Source organism: Haematobia irritans, chromosome 4 (genome assembly GCF_050003625.1).
Source record: "Haematobia irritans isolate KBUSLIRL chromosome 4, ASM5000362v1, whole genome shotgun sequence".
In the NCBI taxonomy this organism is placed as follows: domain Eukaryota; kingdom Metazoa; phylum Arthropoda; class Insecta; order Diptera; family Muscidae; genus Haematobia; species Haematobia irritans.
The window spans coordinates 58,982,180-59,007,036 of NC_134400.1; the positions used below are offsets into that span (position 1 = coordinate 58,982,180).

At 31.5% G+C, this 24,857-nt stretch overlaps 1 protein-coding gene and 1 long non-coding RNA gene across 3 annotated transcripts; one reads left to right on the forward strand and one right to left on the reverse strand.

Moving 5' to 3' along the window:
* The first annotated feature begins 2,591 nt into the window (after window positions 1-2,591).
* Window positions 2,592-5,669, forward strand: fd102C (forkhead domain 102C). Its single transcript, XM_075307307.1, has one exon. The coding sequence runs from the start codon at window positions 2,794-2,796 to the stop codon at window positions 4,030-4,032; it is 1,239 nt and encodes a 412-aa protein (XP_075163422.1). The 5' UTR covers window positions 2,592-2,793; the 3' UTR covers window positions 4,033-5,669.
* A 720-nt stretch (window positions 5,670-6,389) lies between these two features.
* Window positions 6,390-7,031, reverse strand: LOC142236046 (uncharacterized). Of its 2 annotated transcripts, XR_012721881.1 has the most exons (3): window positions 6,933-7,031; window positions 6,759-6,838; window positions 6,390-6,693 (listed from the first exon to the last, which is right to left on the reverse strand). It is a non-coding gene; the product is annotated as an uncharacterized LOC142236046 (long non-coding RNA). The 2 variants fall into 2 exon arrangements; XR_012721880.1 differs by lacking the exon at window positions 6,933-7,031 and having other exon boundaries at window positions 6,759-6,897.
* Window positions 7,032-24,857: the final 17,826 nt, after the last annotated feature.

Sequence of the window (24,857 nt, forward strand, 5' to 3'; positions counted from 1 at the left end):
GGCTCAAGTAGCAACCATGATTATGAACCGAATAAAATTTGAACAAAATTTTCTATAGAAATAAAATTTTGACAATGATGAAAATTTTATTATGAACCGAATAAAATTTTAACAAAATTTTCTCTAGAAATAAAATTTTGACACAATTTTCTATAGAAATAAAATTTTGACAAAATTTTCTATAGAAATAAAATTTTGGTAGACTATTTTTTTGTGATTGGACCAATTTTGGTATGGTTGTTAGCGACCATATACTAACACCACGTTCCTAATTTGAACCGGATCGGATGAATTTTGCTCCTCCAAGAGGCTCCGGAGGTCAAATCTGGAGAACGTTTTATATGGGGGCTATATATAATTACGGACCGATATGGACCAATTCTGGCACGCTTGTTAAAGATCATATACTAACACCATGTTCCAAATTACAACCGGATTGGATGAAATTTGCTTCTCTTGGAGACTTCGCAAGCCAAATCTGGGGATCGGTTTATATGGGGGCTATATATAATTATGAACCGATGTGGACCAATTTTTGCATGGTTGTTAGAGACCATATACCAATATCATGTACCAAATTTCAGACGGATCGGATGAAATTTGCTTCTCTTTGAGGCTCCGGAACCCAAATCTGGGGATCGGTTTATATGAGCGCTATATATAATTATGGACCGATGTGGACCAATTTTTGCACGGTTGTTAGAGACCATATACCAACACCATGTACCAAATTTCAGCCGGATCGGATGCAATTTGCTTCTCTTTGAGGCTTCGCAAGCCAAATCTGGAGATCGGTTTATATGGGGTCTATATATAATTATGGACCGATGTGGACCAAATTTTGCATGGCTGTTAGCGACCATATTCCAACATCATGTACCGAATTTCAGCCGGATCGGATGAAATTTGGTTCTCTTTGAGGCTCCACAAGCCAAATCTGGGGATCGGTTTATATGGGGGCTATATATAATTATGGACCGATGTGGACCAATTTTGGCATGATTGTTAGAGACCATATACCAACACCATGTACAAAATTTCAGGCGGATCGGATGAAATATGCTTCTCTTAGAGGCTCCACAAGCCAAATCTGGGGATCGGTTTATATGGGGCTATATATAATTAAGGACCGATATGGACCAATTTTTGCATGGTTGTTAGAGACCATATACCAACATCATGTACCAAATTTCAGCCGAATCGGATGAAATTTTCTTCTCTTTGAGGCTCCGCAAGCCAAATCTGGGGATCGGTTTATATGGGGGCTATATATAATTATGGACCGATGTGGACCAATTTTTGCATGGTTGTTAGAGACCATATACTAACACCATGTACCAAATTTCAGCCGGATCGAATGAAATTTGCTTCTCTTTTAGGCTCGGCAAGCCAAATCTGGGGATCGGTTTATATGGGGTCTATATATAATTATGTACCGATGTGGACCAATTTTTGCATGGTTGTTAGAGGCCGTATACTAACATCAGGTACCAAATTTCAACCGGATCGGATGAATTTTGCTGCTCCGGGAGGCTCCCCAAGCCAAATTTGGGGATCGGTTTATATGGGGGCTATACGTAAACGTGGTCCGATATGACCGATTTTCAATACCATCCGACCTACATCAATAACAACTACTTGTGCCAAGTTTCAAGTCGATAGCTTGTTTCGTTCGGAAGTTAGCGTGATTTCCACAGACGGAGGGACAGCCGGACAGACGGACGGACGGACGGACATGCTTAGATCGACTCAGAATTTCACCACGACCCAGAATATATATACTTTATGGGGTCTTAGAGCAATATTTCGATGTGTTACAAACGGAATGACAAAGTTAATATACCCCCATCCTATGGTGGAGGGTATAAAAAGAGTTTATATTTAAAGCATGGACAAGAAATAATGTTAGCAGTGGTGACTGTACACGTAAGAGAGCAACACATAATTCTTCTACAAAATGTTAAACAAAAGAGTATATTTTTGTTCTAAGCGATATAGCAAGTTATTCGATAAAAAATTTTGTGGGCTAATTAAAAATTCATACATTAGAAAGAATTTCTTTGTCGTGAGAGATTCATTTGATTTGAAAAAGTGTAATTTGAAATGAAAAAGGGTTCTTTTGGTATGAAAAAGGTTTCACTTGATTTGTAAAAAGTTTCATTTGATTTGACATAGGATTCATTTAATTTGAAAAAGTATTCATTTGATTTGAAAAAGGTTTCATTTGAAGTGAAAATGCTATATATATTTTCAATTTTTTATAGTGCCTCATAAATAAAAACAAACGTTATACTGTGGACGATGTTTTCACAGGAAATAGGTTCTGAAAACATATGAACATTTTAGTAGAACAATCTAAAATTTCCCGTCTACGGTAGTTCGTTATAAATGTTTCCAACTGCAATAGCTCACTTCTTGCTCTTCGTACATCTCGAGTCTAAGTTCAATGTTTAAAAATTCAATTTTTGTCCAAAATTAAAAAGTCGACAGTTGCAAACATTGAAATTGGACTTTTATTCTATACTAAATTCTAAATTCATTCTATACTAATTTAACCGTTTTTATACATATATACCAATATTTCCAGTTGAAAAATTAAAAAAAATATGTATATTTATATATAAATCTACTTGATATACAAACTATGTAACGGACTTTAACATCATATTTGAAACAAATGTCATTAATAAGCTTCTTTTAGTTTCCAATGAAACAGATTGCCCCAACAATATCCGTACTGCTCTTCAATCTATAAAGAAGTCGACCGATCCTTCCAGTCCATGTTTGAATTCAATGGACTCCTTAGTGCCAGCAGGAGCCTACGCATCTCCAATATTAACTCGAGGTATAACATCTATTCGCCAGGTTACCCTACCAACTAGCTTTCCACAAAACGATGCATGCAACCAAACCACAATAAAGTCATTTTGTTTGACATCGAAATGTTCATCTTACGATGAACTAAAACCACAGCTCAGTTACATTGGACTCATCGCAATTTCTATCCTCAGCAGTAAAGAGAACAAACTTGTATTGTCGGACATCTATCAGTACATTTTGAATAAATATCCATATTTTCGGACACGCGGACCGGGTTGGAGGAATTCGGTTCGTCACAATTTATCCTTGAATGATTGTTTTATTAAATCGAATCGAAGTCACAACGGCAAAGGACATTACTGGACAATCCACCCGGCCAACATGGAGGACTTTCGCAATGGCGATTTTCGACGACGGCGAGCACAACACAGAGTTAGAAAGCACATGGGATTCATTTCAGACAGCGACCATCCTAGCATCGTCAGCCCTCCTCCGAACTATGAAATGAAGTCTCTGAAGCAATTTTGTGCAAAAGATGTAGTGTGCAAAGAAATCTCGTATAATGCCATAAACAAAAATGTATTTTTAGATTTTTTGTGCAGTCATTACACTCACTCGAAATTTAATTTGCAAAATAACAAATTATTTATATCTTCGGATGATTTGCATAATACCACCAATATCTTGTCGACTTGCGAACAAACGTCTGCGTCAAAACGTCAAAGCATTTGCACATCCTTTTCCAATAGAGATATCGAGCCGAGAATTAAATTTCTATTTGCTCCTCAATTCAATTACATCAACGAGACGTTCAATTTGCCTATGAATTCGATTCTCAAACACAAAGAAAACGATTCAAGTCTGGAAATAGTGTTACCCTGCAATGGGAAAAGTTTAAAAGCGCCCGAAACTGATACATCAATTCCAATAATTACACAAACAGTTAATACTGGTGACAAACGTAAACGACAATTCGATGTAGCATCACTCTTGGCCCCAGACAACAATCAAACTACTCAATGCAAGGCTTTGTCTAATGTGAATGTGGTTCCCCCAATCTCGCCTAAAAGTCTCAACCTTTCCAGTGACGAAGTCAAAGATAGTTGCAACCGATTATACGAGAAGGCTGAAAAATCAGAGATATTTTTACTTAACACTTACATATCGGGGACGAGCCATAAGGAAGCAATGTGCGTGAATAAAGTATCCTGAGACAAATATAATTTATTATCACAGCTGAAAATATATAGCATATGCCTAATAGATTTCATAGGTGGTCACTAAGTGCGTATATCACACACAAAATGCAAAACAGATATAAGATATTTCTTATAAAAAAAGTGTCTTTCTAGCGAAAATATACGAGATTATTGCCCACTTATTGAACGATAAAGTGACGAATGTATTTTCCTAGAAATGAGGATTTAGAATAGAAGTGAACTATCTTTACAGCACACTGCAAAAATTGTCATGAACACCAATATTTTTGTAACAACTATAAGACACATTTCATTGATATTACAATTCTCCACGTAGAGAAGAAATATGATCACCCCAAACATGTTTCAACAGCATAATGTTATTTTTGGGCGGTGAACAGGGACGTGGTTGCCGAAATCAGATAAAAATTTTCGAGAAATAACATGGTTGCGACAAACATGTTCCATGTTCACCGTTCAAAAATAACATTTTGCTCTTGAAAAATGATTGGGGTGATCACATTCCTTCTCTGGGTGTTTAATTCATCATAGTGTCCTCATAAAAAAATACTGTACTTAGAATTGGATGATTCGATTTTAAAATATCTATCTTTATGTAAACTGAAAGCAGGTTGTCTTTGGAAAGTCTAAAATGGTAAACAATTTCTTATATCCGAAATAAATGCTTTCGAGAACGATGTTCAAACCAATTGATTTCATAAAAACTGTTGTTTTTTTGCAGTCGAATGAAAACAAATCCCTTTATTTCAATTACAAAAGTAATTGATGAAAATAATTTTTGATTAAAAAGGAAAATTTGGCTGAAAATCTTGAATATTGTGCAAGCTGAAATTGGTTTGGATATAAGATTTTGACCATCAAGCAATTTTGGTATTGATTCAGACCCAAAAGCGTGTTTTTTAAAACGAGGAGTAATGTAAGGAAGCAACACAATTTTGAAACTGCACCCAATAAAAACAAGCATTGGATAAATGCTGATATTCAATACGCTTTCAAACATTTTTTCAAAGAATTACCTTAAACTTCATTTTGAGAAATTGTTGAGAAAATAGCGTTCTCAACAAAAAACAGACATTACCCTCAACAGTAGAATTCAACACGTTAGCAACAATTTCTCAACATATTAGCAACAACTTTTCAAACTAAATTTCATTTTAATGCTTCAAACCTATTGGAAAATTTGTTGAAGGCAAGCAATTTGCAAGGCAATTTGAATTAATGTTGAATATGGGATTCACTATCAAATTGATATGGTGTTACTACATGTGAAAAATACTCATCCTTCCCAATAAACACAAACGTTTGAAAAATACTAAAATTCAATAATTTTTCAAACATTTTTACAAAGGATTAGGGTAATATTCAAGTTGAGAAATTGTTGAGAAAATCGCGTTCTCAACAAAAAACAGACATTACCCTCAGCAGTAAAATTCAACACAATAGAAATAATCTCTCAATTGTAATCCTCAAATTGAAATGTATCGCTGCTCAATAATTTCTCAAAAAGTTTTCAATGTGAGGCAAATTAAAAATTAACATTGTTGCGAATATTTTCTAACCACAATTTGCATGAAAGTCAATCCCAGTTCTAACTGAAAGTCAACACTAAATTTCTAGGGATTTTGTACATTTTATTAATTTTTTCGTTAAAAATATAATAATATTAAAAATAACATTAATAATATATAAAAATAATAATAATATAATACCAATTAAAACATAATTTTCTTATTAAACGTATTAATAACTAAAACGATCAATACAACTTTAAATATCTTAAACATTTTTACATGTATAATTCCATTTCCTCCATAATGTCGGTGTCACATAACTATTAATTAATTAATTATTAATTAATATGTTGGCAATTTGAAATAATTAATATCGAGGAATTTGCTGGCCTGCGTGTTAGAATAGATTCTATCAAGAGGAATTCACAAAATATCAAACTGATGACGGAATGTAAATTGATGTAATGCACATTTTCATCCAGAAGTTCTTGATATAGGAATTGTTGCACTTTTTTAATTGGTTGCACTTTGCAAGTTTTCTGGAATATTTTCTTTGTTGTTTTCTTCATCATTTTTTCACCTGTCAACATCTTCCAAGAATATAACATCCAATGATTTTAGTTTTCTGCAAAGCAGTCGAGTTTTGTGCTTTCCATTACGTTTTATTTCACTTTTTGTTTTAATTTATCAATTATAGTTAGCGTTTTGGACTAATTTCACTCTTGTGTCAAAAATATTTCAATTTTTGTATTTCTTCCAACTGACCACGTACTTCGTGGCACAAAATGTATTGAAAACCACAAAATTCGATTTCCTCAAGAGCGTTGGTGTCACAAAATTGTTGTAAAACTCATTAAAATTCGGGCAATTCGCAAGGAACTTGATAACCAGTGAGTTAGAATAAATTTCCAGTAATTTCAATTCGCAAAATAACAAATTAAACCGATGATGCGAGGTAAATTAAAATATCGATGTGATGCGAATTAACATGTAGTAGTTGTTGATATGGAAAAGCATAAATACCAAGTTTAATTCGTTGCACTTTGATTTATGGAAACTTTCTCTTTTCGATAAGCCACCATCATTTTCATCGGTCAACCTCTTAAGGTTTCAAGAATGCAGCATCAAAATATTTTAGTTTTCTGCAATAAGATTTAAATTTAGTGACTTCTCTAAAGTGTTGATTTAATTTTTCATATTGACTTACCAATTATTATAAACTATTTGAATCAGTTCCAGTTAATTGTCCAACATTTTTTATCGGTCAGCTTTTTAATGTTTCAAGAACTTAGAATCCATAATTTTAGTTTTCGGCAAAGAGATATATATTTAGTGTCTTCCTTAAAGTTTCATTTAATTTTTTTTTTTTATTTTCACTTACCTATTATTAGAAACTATTTGGAGTAAATTCAGTTTTTTGTCTAAAATTGTCCAAGTTTTTTATTTCTTCCAATTGACCACGAACTTCGTTGCACAAACAAGTATTGAAAACCACATGGTTTTTTCGTTGCATTTTAGGGTAGTGTTTTGTCAAAGTTTTCTCATATTGTCTCCAACACCTTTTCAAATATTTCGTCAACATTTTGGCAAATTGGAAGTAATTCGCAAAAAATTTGAAGATGTATTGAAGATGAGCTGTTTCAAGTCAAGTTGAATTTATGTTGAAAATTATATTTACCCTCAAACCGAAAAGTTGTTGCATTTGAAAAACGCTCATCCTGTGTTTATTGGGTTGTGTTTGTTGAGCAGAGACAAACTTTTTATCGTTAAGCTGAAGTTAAATTTAACGTATTTCCATTTCAAAACGCTTATTTGATTTTGTTTAATTTTATGTTTTTTTTGTAATACTTGCCACTGCCCAATTCATTTTTTCTTATCCAAAGTAGGTATCAACAATTTTGTAAAAGTTGGTATAAAAATTTGTTTATTTTTTATGAACTGTTAAAGAAACGTAACCATGACAAAACTAATACATGTATGTACGGTTCCAAAGATTTTGGCTTTACACTAATGATTTTGGTACGGATTCCGAGACAAAGAAGCGGAGAATTGGAATAAGGATACATTTAGGACAAAATTCTCCTTTAAATCTTAGTTCTGCGTACTTGATTCTAGGAAACAAATTTTAATTAATTCCTTCTCTCAGCTAGTTTCTTCATGTGCTATCAAAGTCCTTTAAAAACGTGTTAAAGGACTTTGTGGTCAATATAAAAAAAAACTAAAGGCGATGTCATTAATTTTGAAGAATTTTTCAGAATTATTAAATCCTATTGACCTTAGCCAATCGAAATTTTCTTTTATGTAAAGATACCCAGTTTTAAGTCCAATCACTTAACAATAAGGACAAAACGATTTTATTGAAACAAATGGACAAAGAAAAACACTTTGTAGCAGAGAAATGCGTCTTCCGTATTTTAAGGACATGAAATCTTTGGTCTCCCGACATTATTGTTTAGAGTGGGATTTTAGTACCGGCCTTAACGGCCAAAACATTTTTGTTTGTTTTAACAGTTGTTTCACTACTTAGTGAAAGTTGGAATGAGCGGAAGCTCATTCCTATTGACCTATTGACTTTTTAAAATCTCTGTAACTTTTTTGTTTATGAATATAAGTAAATACTTCAAAAGCAAAAGTTTCATATTTTGTTAAGATCTTTATAATGGTTATCATAGGGGTGTACGAAGCGAAATAAAAAAATTAAAAATCAAATTTGACGTCGGAGTCAAAAATGACCAATGCACGAAATATAGGCCCTGATCAACCACGAACAACGATATGCGTTTCTTTTCGATCGGACTTCTAATGACGACACAGCACAATAAATTGTATTTCGGGGGGTCGTAGGGTGCACGGAAAAAAGTTTTGGTTTTCTGAAATTGTCTTTGAATATGCTACAAAACTGGGGGGGTGACAGCATCAACTTTTTTTCCTTTAGGCCGTGACCCTATCTAATGTATACATTGCCCTATTTTCACAAATTTGGATTTATTACCCACACTAATTGAGCGATTTCCTCTTTTTATACCCTAAACCACATAACGGTCACTTAATAATGAACTCAATATTAGTAGCATAATAACTCTGTAGGGGCAGAATTAACTATTGCAACTAATATCAGAGATTTCTGATCAGATTGTAATAAGACTCCCATAATCATGAGCCCCTTAATGTTCTTAAATATGGAAATGCTCACAAACCTATACCCCATAAACAATGCGTACTAATTCAGTAGGGGAGGTTTAGAGTATGACATAGACGGCCCCGCCCGACTTTCTACTAGAGGTGTGCACGTGACACGAAATTGCCGTGACTCACGAAAATGTTCGTGACTCACGCGTGAGTCACGCTCATGGCAATGGCGTGAGAGCGTGATTAACAAACCAAAATGTCGTGCGTGAGTCACGAAAATAATATCTTCGCGAGCGTGCGAAAGTAGCGAATTAAGCTAACGAAAATAATCCCGCTCACCAACATAAAACGCTTAAGAGTTAAATTCATTTACAATCTTAGTGACACCTGGGATGTTAAGAGTTTAATAACGCTCTCGATTTTACTAATGCTCATGTTTTCAGACACGTCGCTAAGGTAAATTACTCATAAAATTATTCGTGAGTCGTGACATTTTTCGTGAGTCACGATATTTTTCGTGAGTCACGGCATTTTCGTGCGTGAGTACAAATTTTCTTTTCGTGAGTGTGCGTGAGTAAACTATTGCTCACGTGCACACCTCTACTTTCTACTTTACTCACTTTTGTTTTGATAATCATGATTTGTCTGAAACTTGCCTGACGTTCCTCCTACATAAATAAACATTTTGACGGTTCTCGTCGGAAAATATTTAATCTCGTAGTTTTATTTATGTGGTTTTTGTTCTAATTCGAAAATTGGCGAGTTTAAATGTTTATTCCATTCATTAAATTATTGAACATAATTTAATTTAAGTTTAAATCCCATAATATAGAAGAATACATTCGTAAAATACTATGAAGTAAAAACTTCTCTCATATACGAGTACTATCAAGGATTAAAATACACCGTAATTATATAATTTTCTTTGCATAGTGATGCATTTAATTTCAGTAAATTTGAGACTATGTAATAAAGTCAACAATTTAAAAAAATATTGAAATAAAGTGAAATAAAGTAAACATTTTATGGTAATGCGCTTTTTTTCATTATAATTACAAAAATATATTTTCAATCCTATACAACTTTGCACACCTGTAGTTTATACCCTTATGTATAATTTAATTTCATTATTTATTAAAAGAGGCATATGTATTATATTTTTACATTCCAATATATGTAAATGGGTTTTGCTAGAAATAATCAGAATGTGGAATAATAATAAAAATATGTATCTCAATATATAATATTTATTTCGGACAAAATTATCTTTCATTTCATTTAAATCAAACAAGTAAGTCGGATGGATATTAATATAAATGAAATTAAACGTATTTATTTATAATTTATTTTAGTATGATTTAATGGAAACCAGTTGAATTTAAGTGAATGGATCATGACCAAGAACGGGCGGATTTTTCTTATTGTTCCAAATACAAACAGTAAATCAATATTTATTTTGTTATTGTCTCTACTTTACCCAGCAAAAAAGCGACGCCAAAACAGTAATGAAAATGTTCTTTGGTGCAAAATTGACGCAGAAGCGATGAATTTAACATGGGCTTGTCATAGGACGGGAGTCCTCCATTTCAACAGCCGGTGCACTGAATTTGCATCACTTCTTTAGATGTGATCCGAATTCAATGTTTTGGATGTAAAAATTCTGTGATATTTTGTTAAATAAATAATTTTTATAATTTTTTATAATTTTTAATGGATTCTAACGCTTGTCTGAAACGTTTGACCTCAAATATTTTAAAAATGCACAATTTTTTCAGATTGGATTTAGCATAATAAAATTAAAATAATTTGTACCATTTTATGAATTCTTAAACTGTTTTTAACCAATTTGAAACAAAAAAAGTTAAAATTACCCATTAAAAATATGAAAAGACATGTTATAAAAAATTGAATGAAAAGAACTTGTGTTGTTAAAATAAAGAACATCATTGGGAGTACATCTTCTGGAAGTGCTTTTAAAGTTGTGCCTTTGGAAGAACTTCCAATTTTTTTTGCTGGGTTAATTTAATCTTGCACTATTCACTACCGTCTGCCTCTTGGTGTATTAAAAGAACAACTGTCACAAAAAGAAATTGGGAATGATTGAATGTCCCTTTTGATACTTCAATGTAAACTTAACGAAATATAACTCAAATATAAAGGGACAAACGGCAGAGAGTGGATGCGATCTGTTCACGTAATGCCATACAGTGGGTCAAATGCTTACGTGAACATACCGCCCCCTTGCACCAACTGTGCAAAACTAAACTAAATACTAATGAGATCTAATGGTATAAATGTATATATATAAAAAAAGAAAATTCGTTAAATAAGAATTCGTATTAATTTAAAAAAGGAAAACAATTCAAATTGCTATTGGGCCAACTATTGTAGGATTTAATCGAAAAGCAAATACTAGATAATACTTCAAGAGAAGCGAAACAAAAAAAGATAAATGTATAAACTTCAAATTTTAATTCAGATATGCTGATTGTCCAATTCTACATCAATCTCCATTTGTCCAAAGAATGCTCTGCCAAATATAGTATCTACACAGAAAAAAAAGTGTCTCGTAAATTTAAGAAGATTTTTACAATAATTTATTACAAGAATTTTCCAGAATTTTAGTTCATTTTTCGTATCTTCAACGAAAATTAACTACTCGAAAGGAAATTTTACAAATTCTAAGTAGCAATCGTTTAGTTCATGGCCTACAAAATACGATGGAAATTTCCTTAAAAAATTTCTTAACTGGTAGTTAAAAATGCGTTTGTCATGCTATAAAACTACTTGTGAAATGTAAAGTATTTTCTAAATAATAAGTGCAATTTACCATAAGATTTTTTTGTATGAGAAAATATTTTTTTACGAAAAATGAACTTGAAAGTGGATAGCAATTTCTTACTGACAATTCCTATAGTTAATAATTGTTGGTAATAAATTACCCAATGAAATATTTTTAGTTCACATGTAATTAAATTTACAGAAATTTTCGTCAAAAATGGGTAGATATCATTTCATGAAGTTTTTGCTAATTTTAAGTTAAACGTTTCATCGTTCTTATACTGATATACATTTAAGAGTATTGTTTTTAGAGTAAATTGTGGACAGATGCGATGAACTAATGCATAGTACAGAGATCTTTCTCGTCAAAGTGGAATATGTTTAATGTAAAGATGATGTTACTTGAAATTTTTTTGAGAGTGAGAGCATGCAATGCAATAATGAGAAATGGTAGCGAGTGATGGGGATGTTGTGTATATCTGAGCGTGGTGTTGTTTTTATTTTTGTTCATTCAGTGGTTTGTGTGTGTGTGTGTGTTTTTTTTATTCGCGAATGGTTTATTTGTCTGGATGAGGTGTTGTTTTCAATGAAGGCTCATGTGTTTTTGTTGTTGTAGAAATGTTTTGGTTTTGCTTGGTTTTGTTTGGCATGCTTCAGTTGTATAGTTGGCGTTGGCGTGGGCTGTTGCACTTTATTAGCAAGTATGTAACAAGGGAATATAAAGGTATGGACTATTTTGGTTTATTGAGACATATATTGGTGTTTGTTTATTAAAACTTTTAAATGAAAGTTATTAATATTTTAGCGATGAGAAGTACGATGGCGAAGTGATGATCGGTAGCTTAGAAAAAAGTTATTAAGAATGTTCAATATTTAGGAAAAAATGCTGAAATGGAAAGTATATTGAAATTGTTTTATCTAATTTAATTTTTATTATTCAATGTAAAAAATAAATATTCAATTTCAGAGTAACTCCAGATGAATTTGGAAAATTGTTTGTTACACCTCAGCGTATAATTTAATGATAAATAGGTAAGTGTTCTTTTTCAATGTGGTTTTCTTTAAAAAAAATATTCTTTATGTATATTATTATTTGCTAATTATTATTAATATTATTATTATTATTATTATTATTATTATTATTATTAGTATTATTATTATTATTATTATTATTATTATTATTATTATTATTATTATTATTATTATTATTATTATTATTATTATTATTATTATTATTATTATTATTATTATTATTATTATTATTATTATTATTATTATTATTATTATTATTATTATTATTATTATTATTATTATTATTATTATTATTATTATTATTATTATTATTATTATTATTATTATTATTATTATTATTATTATTATTATTATTATTATTATTATTATTATTATTATTATTATTATTATTATTATTATTATTATTATTATTATTATTATTATTATTATTATTATTATTATTATTATTATTATTATTATTATTATTATTATTATTATTATTATTATTATTATTATTATTATTATTATTATTATTATTATTATTATTATTATTATTATTATTATTATTATTATTATTATTATTATTATTATTATTATTATTATTATTATTATTATTATTATTATTATTATTATTATTATTATTATTATTATTATTATTATTATTATTATTATTATTATTATTATTATTATTATTATTATTATTATTATTATTATTATTATTATTATTATTATTATTATTATTATTATTATTATTATTATTATTATTATTATTATTATTATTATTATTATTATTATTATTATTATTATTATTATTATTATTATTATTATTATTATTATTATTATTATTATTATTATTATTATTATTATTATTATTATTATTATTATTATTATTATTATTATTATTATTATTATTATTATTATTATTATTATTATTATTATTATTATTATTATTATTATTATTATTATTATTATTATTATTATTATTATTATTATTATTATTATTATTATTATTATTATTATTATTATTATTATTATTATTATTATTATTATTATTATTATTATTATTATTATTATTATTATTATTATTATTATTATTATTATTATTATTATTATTATTATTATTATTATTATTATTATTATTATTATTATTATTATTATTATTATTATTATTATTATTATTATTATTATTATTATTATTATTATTATTATTATTATTATTATTATTATTATTATTATTATTATTATTATTATTATTATTATTATTATTATTATTATTATTATTATTATTATTATTATTATTATTATTATTATTATTATTATTATTATTATTATTATTATTATTATTATTATTATTATTATTATTATTATTATTATTATTATTATTATTATTATTATTATTATTATTATTATTATTATTATTATTATTATTATTATTATTATTATTATTATTATTATTATTATTATTATTATTATTATTATTATTATTATTATTATTATTATTATTATTATTATTATTATTATTATTTTTTTTTTTTTTAACAAGTTTCATGTTTTTCTTTGTTGTAAAAAAATATCTAAGTTAAGAGCAACCCCAGATGGATTCGGGCAAATTTTTATATTTCTCCTCAGCGTATAATTTAATAGAGAAGTGGTAAGTTTTCTTTTCAAAATTGGCTTTCTTCTCACTAGAATATTTACGTTTTAATGACCTTTTTATTATCAAAATTACAGGTTTTTAATACCTTATTTTAGTATTACTTTAATCAAATATTTTTGGAAAATTTTTCTTACACCTCAGCATATAGTTTAATCATAAGTTGGTAAGTATTCTTTTTAAAATGTGGTTTTCTTTTAAAAAGGATATTTTTTATTTATATCATTATTTGCTAATTATTATTATTATTTTTTTTTGAAACTAGTTTAATGTTTTTCTTTGTTGTAAAAAATATTTAATTTCAGAGCAACCCCAAGATGGATTCGGGCATATTTTTATATTCCTCCTCAGCGTATAATTTAATAGAGAAGTGGTAAATTTTCTTTTAAAAATTGGCTTTCTTTTCACTAGAATATTTAAATTTTTATGACTTTTTATTATCAAAATTACAGGTTTTTAATACCTTATTTTAGTATTACATTAATCAAATATTTTTGGACACCAATTTAATATTTTATTGTAAAAAACAAATATTTAATTTCAGAATAACAATTTGGAAACATTTTTATGAATTGGTAAGCTTTCTTTAACATTCTTTTAACGAGAATATTTAGTTTTTTATGCATATTATTTCTTTAGTTAGATTTTTTGGAAACCAATTTAATGTTTTCTATTTAATGTAAAAAATAAATATTTAATTTCAGAGTATCCCCAACCTCAGCGTACAATTTAATAGAGAATTGGTACGTTTTATATTAAAACTTTGGCTTTCTTTCAAATAGAATATTTATTTTATTATATCCTTCACATCGATAACAACACAGTATTATACTTCATTATTTCTCTAATTGTTTCAGGTACAAATTTTATGAGATACGTTTTCCAAATAAAAGTTGAATTCCTTACACCACTTGATAAAATGCCCCCAAATATGGTAAGTTACAAGCTAAAATGAATAATTAAAAATTATATTTCATTACATGGTGTTAATTTTTAACAATTTGCATTATTGTTTCCATTTTTTCCAGCAAGATATGTGAAAAAATTACCTACGATGAATAAAAAAAGATAAGTCAAAATGTCCAAACAGCGAGTTCAAATGAACTACTCTCTATTCCACGTGGTCATAATTTTTATTCACAAAAAACATTGTATTAAGAACTTTCATCATAAGTTTTTATAATAAAGTACTTTTGCTTAAAAAAAGTTGAATTTTAATGTATGAAAATTTTCATAATAGTAAAACGGTTTGTTGTTCCTTTAATTATTTAATTTCTCTGTACTGTGGAAGGATTGATTTAAAAATAGTTTAGTCGTCGACATTTTAAAGAGACTGTTAACCACTTTTTATTATCGGGTTTCCCAAAAGATAAGCAGGTAAACCAAAATAATTCTGACTTTTTAACTTGGTAGGAGTATATAATTCTTATGGTATTGTAAAAATGAACTAAAATACAATGTTATAGATTAACTAAAATTTAAGAGAATTATAAACTAGACAAGTTGAAAAAAATCTTAAGGGCTAAATCATGGTCAATATTACTACAGTTTAGTTCATTTTGCAATGGAAAAGGGTTCACTGTTTTTTCAGTGTAGGGTTTTTTTCCCGGACTTTTTCCATTCTCGGGAAAGCGGGAAATTTTTTTGTATTTCCCGGGATACCGGTCAAAGAAAATAATAAAATATGTAAACGTTTAATTAAAATAACATTTTATTGGAAAAACGAACCAGTTACCATAAAAAGTAAACTAAAAACTTAAAAATTCAATATTTCTTAAGAGCTAAGAGATCCAATTGAACACATTTATAAAAATTTCATTAAATATTAAATTGTATTCATAAAATGTGATTTGAGCACAGTTATAGCATTTATAGTTTCATCAGAAAGTCTATTTCTGATTTTATTTACAAGTTGGCCTGACACAGAAAAAGCGTGTTCACTTTCCACAGATGTTGGACGAATGGTCAAAAGAGCCTTATACAGATTCAAAATGTTCTGTGACTTTTCTCCACTACCCTCTAGAAATTTCAAATCTTTTTTTATTGAACATTTCCTTGGTGCATTAGCTTTATTTTCTAGTGTTGTATTTGCTTTATTAATTGCAGAATTTAAGATGTCGAATCATTCTGATTTTCTTCATAAGACGGTTCAGAAAACAGCATACGCTCAAAAAGATTTTCTGCAAAGGCAATCACTGCATTTTTCGATGCGCGTAAATATATAGTATTTTGGTCGTCGTCATCAAAATAATCTGGGTACTTCAAATAGTTAACCAATGTGAATAGTTTTTATCTCGTCTCTCTTCAATTCGTAACTTCAGCGCATTAAACATTTTTTGGCCCAGGGAAAAGGGAAGTTAGAGTAGCATCAGCTGTAATTATATTTTGGTTTTATTAAAAACGGACAAAATACGGTTTATAGAAAAACTTACCACATTGAAAAATCCATCCAGTATGTACATTATTGGAATCAAATCCATGGACTAATGGGACGTTTTTGAAATTATTCTCAGAATATATTTGAAATAAAAAATATTATAAAATTAGACATAATTTCCACTTGTCAGTATAGCATTTAATATTTAAGGAGGATATTAAGTTCGAGTTTAGAGGCTAAAATTGCAATTTTCATGATAAGTTTTCTTTAATAATCCATTATACAAAAATAATCTTTATAAAAAACTTGGTTTGGGCTATTCTCCATCAAGTTATATTTAAATTTGTATCGAAGATGTATAATTTTATATTTTTCTTAGTGATTTATTTTTAATTTTAGCGGCTAAACTCGAACTTAGTACTCACCTGTAGGAATTGCCGCAACATAAAAAATATATCCAGATGTAGAATAAATATAGATCAACCTATTACCACTCATGTTGTATATTTTTTATGTAAATCAATTAAAAATCCGCACTTACTTTAAACTATTAACAGAAATATACAGTTCCTTATTCGTTTATTTGTTTTTATCAATAAGAAGTGTTTTTGATTACTCTAACATCACATCGTTCACTTCTCAGTTTCTAAAAATTTTTGAATAAAAGTATTTTCATTAATAAACACCAATACCGCACGTACAATTTTGCAAAATTAAATCCACGTGTGCACTTCATAAATGCATGAACATAACTGAATGCAACAATAAAACTCAAAGACACAAATAGTCATAAAGGATACATACCTGCCGTAAAGAAAAACAACTCCACACACACACGATCCCTTTCTGATCTCGCTATTGGAAGAAAACAACTCTCACTACAAAAGATACCAACAACACATAAGGAACATTCCACTGTCTCTAGAATCAAAACAACCAACAACAGCATAAATGACGCAATAACAAACACAAACAATCATACGAGATATACACAAAACGTCTCTAAAAACTCCCTCACATGATGCACTCACATTTTCCAATAGCAACTTTATTGATTAGTTGGAATTCTATCCAAAATTAAGGTAAAATATATACCAAATCTATGAGGAATCTATAAAAAAATTATATACACCCGTCAAGGATTATATTAACTACTTTTTATTCTACTTTATCTAAAATTTTCAATGTGAGTAAAAACACTCCAACATATGTATAATAAAAAGGGAAATAATCTGTAGGTAGCCATCGTACGAATCGGTAATGTCGTTAAGTTAATTTTTACTACAAAAATTTTTTTTCATACAAAATTTTTTCTTAGTAAATTGTCCACATTTCGTAGTAAGATTTTTATATTGCCCATGTATTTTTATAATAGAATCAACAATGCATTAACTACTGTGTTGGAAATTTATTTAAGGAAAAATCCTTCCCATTTCGTAGTTAGTGAACTAAAAATCATTTACTGAATTTTATAAGTTTTCCTTTAGCTAAGTTAATTTTCGTTGTGGTTACGAAAAATGAACTATATTACAGTAAATTTGTTGAACTAAGTGAAAGCTAAAATGGTCCTTAAATTTACAAGACACTTTTTTTTTCTGTGTACATGACAATATTTTGGGACACAAACTACATGTTGCTGTCTCATTGCAGTTTTTCTTGAAAAATTTCCAAACTATTGATTTTTATACCCTCCACCATAGGATGGGGGTATATTAACTTTGTCATTCCGTTTGTAACACATCGAAATATTGCTCTAAGACCCCATAAAGTATATATATTCTGGGTCGTGGTGAAATTCTGAGTCGATCTAAGCATGTCCGTCCGTCCGTCCGTCTGTCCGGCTGTCCGTCCGTCTGTGGAAATCACGCTAACTTCCGAACGAAACAAGCTATCGACTTGAAACTTGGCACAAGTAGTTGTTATTGATGTAGGTCGGATGGTATTGAAAATCGGCCATATCGGACCACGTTTACGTATAGCCCCCATATAAACCGATCCCCAAATTTGGCTTGGGGAGCCTCCCGGAGCAGCAAAATTCATCCGATCCGGTTGAAATTTGGTACCTGATGTTAGTATACGGCCTCTAACAACCATGTAAAAATTGGTCCATATCGGTCTATAATTATATATAGCTCCCATATAAACCGATCCCCAGATTTGACCTCCGGAGCCTCTTGGAGGAGCAAAATTCATCCGATCCGGTTGAAATTTAGTACGTGGTCTTAGTATACGGTCTCTAACACCCATCCAAAAATTGGTCCATGTCGGTCCATAATTATATATAGCCCCCATATAAACCGATCCCCAGATTTGACCTCCGGAGCCTCTTGGAGGGGAAAAATTCATCCGATCCAATTGAAATTTATTTATATGCAAAAATTGGTCCATATCGGTTCATAATTATATATAGCTCCCATATAAACCGATCCCCAGATTTGACCTCAGGAGCCTCTTGGAGGAGCGAAATTCATCCGATCCAGTTGAAATTTGGTACATGGTGTTAGTGTATGGTATCTAACAACCATGCAAAAATTGGTCCATATCGGTCCATAATTATATATAGCAAAAGTCTTCCGATGCGGTTGAAATTTGGTACATTTTGTCAATATATGGCCTCTAACAGCCATGTAAAAATTGGTCAATATCGGTCTTTAGTTATATATAGCCGATGACTTATTACACAAAAATTGGTCCATATCGCCAAAAATAATCTACCAAAACTTTATTTCCATAGAAAATTTTGTCAAATTTTATTACTATAGAAAGTTGTGTCAAAATTTCATTTCTATAGAAAGTTTTGTCAAACGTTTATTTCTATAGAAATGTTTGTCAAAATTTTATTTCCATAGAAAGTTTTGTCAAAATTTTATTTTTATAGAAAATTTTGTAAAAAATTTATTTCTGTAGAAAATTTTGTCAACATTTTATTTCTATACAAAATTTTGTCAACATTTTACTTCCATAGAAAATTTTGTCAACATTTTATTTCTATAGAAAATTTTGTCAAGTTTTTATTTCTATAGAAAATTTTGTCAAAATTTTATTTCTATAGAAGATTTTGTCAAGTTTTCATTTCTATAGAAAATTTTGTCAAACTATATTATATACGTATTTAATCGGCCTTTTTTTGTTTAATATATACCCCGTATGGGCTAACTTACAATTTTGAAGACAGTGTTAAAAAGTTTTACGATACCTTGCCATCGGCAAGTGTTATCGCAACCCAAGTAATTCGATTGTGGATGACAGACTTTAGTAGAAGTTCCTACGCAATCCATGGTGGAGGGTACATAAGATTCGGCCTGGCCGAACTTACGGCCGTATATACTTGTTTCATCTAAAACAGTTATAGATTAATAAACAAAATTAAATTTTGTTTATTTCTTACCTTCAAAGAACCTGTGTTTTTTTCCTATGAAGTTTTTTCACAAGCACAAAGTGTGCTACAAAAGTAAACAATGACAACAAATGTTTTCTATCAGCTGTTTTAGCTGTTGTGTGAAATGAGTTGCCACATTTGTAAAATATGGAAATCGTGTAATTGACTGGCGTATAAAGTTGCTTCTGGTAATTGCCCTTATAGAAAAACCATCAATGGCAACCAACTTAGAAATAATGGTATATACGTCTTGTTTTTTCTTGAGGTCTAAAGTTGGCTGTGTTCGTCTTATTTTCGAAGGAATTTCGTCCTTGTCCTCGTTTTTTTCCAAGTTCTTTTTGTGCGTTGCTTTCAGGTGTCTCAGTAAACCGCTTGTGCTTTGGCCCGTACATGACAATATTTTGGGACACAAACTACATGTTGCTGTCTCATTGCAGTTTTTCTTGAAAAATTTCCAAACTATTGATTTCTTCATCTAAAACAGTTATAGATTAATAAACAAAATTAAATTTTGTTTATTTCTTACCTTCAAAGAACCTGTGTTTTTTCCTATGAAGTTTTTTCACAAGCACAAAGTGTGCTACAAAAGTAAACAATGACAACAAATGTTTTCTATCAGCTATTTTAGCTGTTGTGTGAAATGAGTTGCCGCATTTGTAAAATATGGAAAGTAAAAAAAATCCCGGGAATTCCCGGAGTCAATTCCCGGGAATTCGGAAATGAAAAATATGCTATTTCCCGGGATCCCGTTCCCGGGAAAAAACCCTAATAGTATCCTGTGCAGAAGGTAAGCGCTTTTCTCTTCGTGGTCGACTTCGTGGTAGGTATGCTACTGCCGCAACGTCTGCGCCTAATACCACAGAGCAAGGGTAAGGAATATGGAACCCATGGTCTGCCAAGTTCTCTGCCCCGTATTTGGCCCGAATAGCATGTGCACGCAATGGCATGACAGGCATTCGTATAGCCGGTTGCACTCTACGATCGAGATCCACTGAGATGGTACGGACATCATTTGCATTTTTCCCAGGCCAAGGAAAATGTGGCCGTTGGAGTGTAGTAGCTCGTCATCACATTCGGATCGAGCATAGCTCGGATATTGAAATGTTCTTGAGGAGCTCGTGGCGTCCACATGACCATCCACGACGTCATTTGGATCCAAGCTCTGCCCGATACGACTAGGTGGAGAAGTGTGTGATGGTGTCTAGTACACTCCCAACAAACGGCTTTCGAAGTACACTGAGCGAATCGGTACGAGAACGCAAGACAATTTGTGCAGCCGCCCTTATTCCGGATAAATGCTCGTTTCTCGAGCGGGGGAAGAGCCAACGTCATTTGGATCCAAGCTCTGCCCGATACGACTAGGTGGAGAAGTGTGTGATGGTGTCTAGTACACTCCCAACAAACGGCTTTCGAAGTACACTGAGCGAATCGGTGCGAGAACGCAAGACAATTTGTGCAGCCGTCCTTATTCCGGATAAATGCTCGTTTCTCGAGCGCGGGAAGAGCCAAAAAGCGTCGATATGTGCGTAGCGAGTATCTCGAAATGCACAGAGGACACAAGTAGCCGTCATTGAATTCCATATCTGTAGAATAGAGAGGCAAATTGAAAGTAAGAGAGCCAAATGTTGATAATGGGTTGAGCAATATTGGACCAATGCAGACACGTTTGAGTATTTCAATTATTTTTATTGGGGAAGAAACACGAGATTATGGACATGGCGAGTTATGATACCCGCTTGTGTTCGTATGTCGACTACCTTCACCTGTCCATCTTTCCTCGTATGCAGCTGAACAATTCGGCCAAGTCGCCAATCGGTGGGACAAACATTTTCATTTCGCAAGATAACAAGGTCATTTAGAGCCAAATTTTCACTGGGCGGTTTCCATTTAAATCGTTTATTAAGCTCAGTCAAATATTCTGACTTCCAACGGCGACAAAATTCTTGTTCGATAATTTTGATTTTACGCCATCTATTTAGAAGCGAGGTTTTTGTAAGAATTTCCTCATTTTGTGCGGGCGAAAAAAGGTAAGAACCAACCAAATAATGTGCTGGTGTAAGTGTAGCGATATCATCTTGATTAGCAGAAAGTGGAGACAAAGGTAGAGAATTCATGCAACATTCGATTGAGCTAAGTATAGTTGGGAACTTTTCGAAAGCGTGTCGGATTTGACCGGAAACATTTTTGAGATGGATTTTGCAGCTTTTGACACCGGCTTCCCACAACCCTCCCATATGAGGGGCTGCGTCCGGTATAAAATGCCATTCTACTTGCTGGAAACCATATCGTGGTTTTCTCTTCTGGTAGCGGAGCCATTATTTGTCCCTGCCTCCGCTGACGAGAATTCGTGCACTCCTTGCATCGATTTATTCGGGCCTTAATGAGATTTTTCGCACGAATTATCCAACACTCTAGTCTTATTGTGGCTAGAGTCAACAACCGTAGAGTTTGACGGTGTATGAACTCAACATAGAGTAGAGACAACCTACTTTTATAAGCGGGGACAAAAGGATGCCTTTCTTCGTAAGAAAGAGCCAATGTAGATCCAAGGCGCCCATTAGCGCGAATAATATTGTGTTTATCTAAAAACGGGGTAAGAATGAGAAGAGGACTTTTTGACGGCAACTTTCGTTTACGACTGAGACAATTGAATTCCGCATGAAAATACATCTTCTGAGACAAAGTAATAAGTTTAAATTTCGTCTGAGTCAATTCTTCGGACGACAATAGAGCCATGAATGAATGAATTTTGCTCCAAAGAACGATGAGTATGCGCCACAAAATGTAAAACACGCGTAGTGTCCTTGAAAGACAAGAAAAGCAGTATAAAATGTGTTCCATTTCTTCTGACCTAGCAACAAGAACTTACATAGGTTTTGATTCTAAATATGTATCCGTAATGTTTGGTGTTGAGGGCCAAAATCTTTTATCTTTGCGTAACCAGTATGGCCCATGCCACTATAAATCACTCTAATCACGCCACACTCTAGTTCTAAAGGCGTCAGCCTCCAGGTTGCTAGGTCTGCGGGATTTTTCGATGTACCTACATGTCTCCAAATATTCCCAACTTTCTCATGGATAATTGCAACCCTGTTGGCTACAAATGTAGTCCAACTATGTGATAGTGTTGTGCCAAGATAACACTATCATTGAATCAGACCAAAAAAATAAAGTGTATGGTAGCACATGCAGTTGAGGCAGTACAAAATCTGTCAGTTTTGCCAAAAGTAGGGCACCACAAAGCTCGAGCCTTGGGATAGACATTTTCTTTATAGGTGCTACCCTTGACTTGGCCACAAGTAATTTAGAATGACCCATGCCTCCTACTTCCACCCGAACGTACAATACGGCGGCATATGTCAGCTCAAATGAGTCACAAAATCCGTGATACTCTATCCGACACTCTGGAGAATAATTCAACCATTGATTTATTCTAATCTGATCAATTTCTCTATAGTTCGAAACAAATGTTTTCAATTTGAGCAATGATAATGGTATTATTGGATCATCCCATCTAATATTATCGAGCCACATCATTTGCATAAGTATTTTAGCATTTATTACTACCGGCGAGAGGCAACCTAATAGATCAAAAAGTCTTGCTATAATCGAGAGCTCCTCTCTTTTCGTAAATGTTTCTTTATGGGCCAATTTTTCCGTAATGAAATAAAATTATGCCAAGAGTCTTCACTGAACTCTTGTCATCAAAATCTAAGAATTGTTCATTGAGTATGTGGTCCCGACGCAAATCTTCCAAAATTTCTCTTCTATTAGAGGTCAATTTTCTTAGTTGGAACCCTGTAGATTCTAAAATCGCAATTAATTGGTTTCGAGCTTCTAAAGCCAACTGAAGCAAAGTTCGAAGAGCCAAAAACGGGGCTCAATTGACATCAAACGTTACCGTTTTAAGTTGGTAGTCTTGAATTTCGTCGTCAGGAGAGTCACGATATAGAATTCGCTGGTATGGGACATGTTTCGGATTGACAAGTATTTGTCTATACATCTTCGTGATATCTGCGTTAAACACGACTACAAATTCGTGTCAATTTAATATAAACGAAATGATGTCTTTTTGTAACACTGGACCAACATATAGTGCGTCGTTAAGACTTTTCCATATATCTACCATTGGTTATCCGTTTCGTCGTATTTCCATAAATATTTTCACAGAGCCAATCATCTTTAGACATAGTTATGTCTTTGCCCACTTCCTCTACTTCCCAATGGCTCATCAATTGACACCCTAGTACAGTGAGAGTTTCGAACCACACGTGCCGAATCTTTATCATTTGCTGGGCCAGTAACAATCCAGCCAAATACTGTTTGCTGAGCTACCAGCGAGTCAAGAATTCCATGTTTTACTCCTTCTCGTAAAATCAACGGGTATAAATGATCTCCAATGAGGATATCTATCGGGCCAGTATGGAAGATATTTGGATCAGCATATTCCAAATTTGGAAATTGATCAACCAAGGAATAATCAAATGAGTGAGTAGGCACGTCGCCTGTAACATCGCACACAACTAGTGCATCAATTTCCGCAGTGAAATTGTTATCAAGAATTGAGCCAATTGTCAAAAGCACTATTTGAGAACATCGCATTACAGCACCATCCCCAAAGCTGTTACTTCGGCCTAGATGGGCTTAGTTGGTAAATTCAATAATTTGCGTATTTTCTTTGAAATAAATGTGTCATCAGAACACTGCGGAAATTGTTATTAAGAATTGAGCCAATTGTCAAAAACGCTATTGGAGAACATCGCGTTACAGCACCACCCCCCCCCCCCCCCCTCCCAAACCTGTTACTTCGGCCGAGACGGGCTTAGTTGGCAAATTCAATAATTTTTGTATTTTCTTTGAAATAAATGTGTCATCAGAACACGGGTCTGACTTTGTGAGCCAAACCATCTTTCAAAATAATAATCCAAGCCATCGCTAACATTGTTTTATTACAGACGGACATATGGTACGCCCT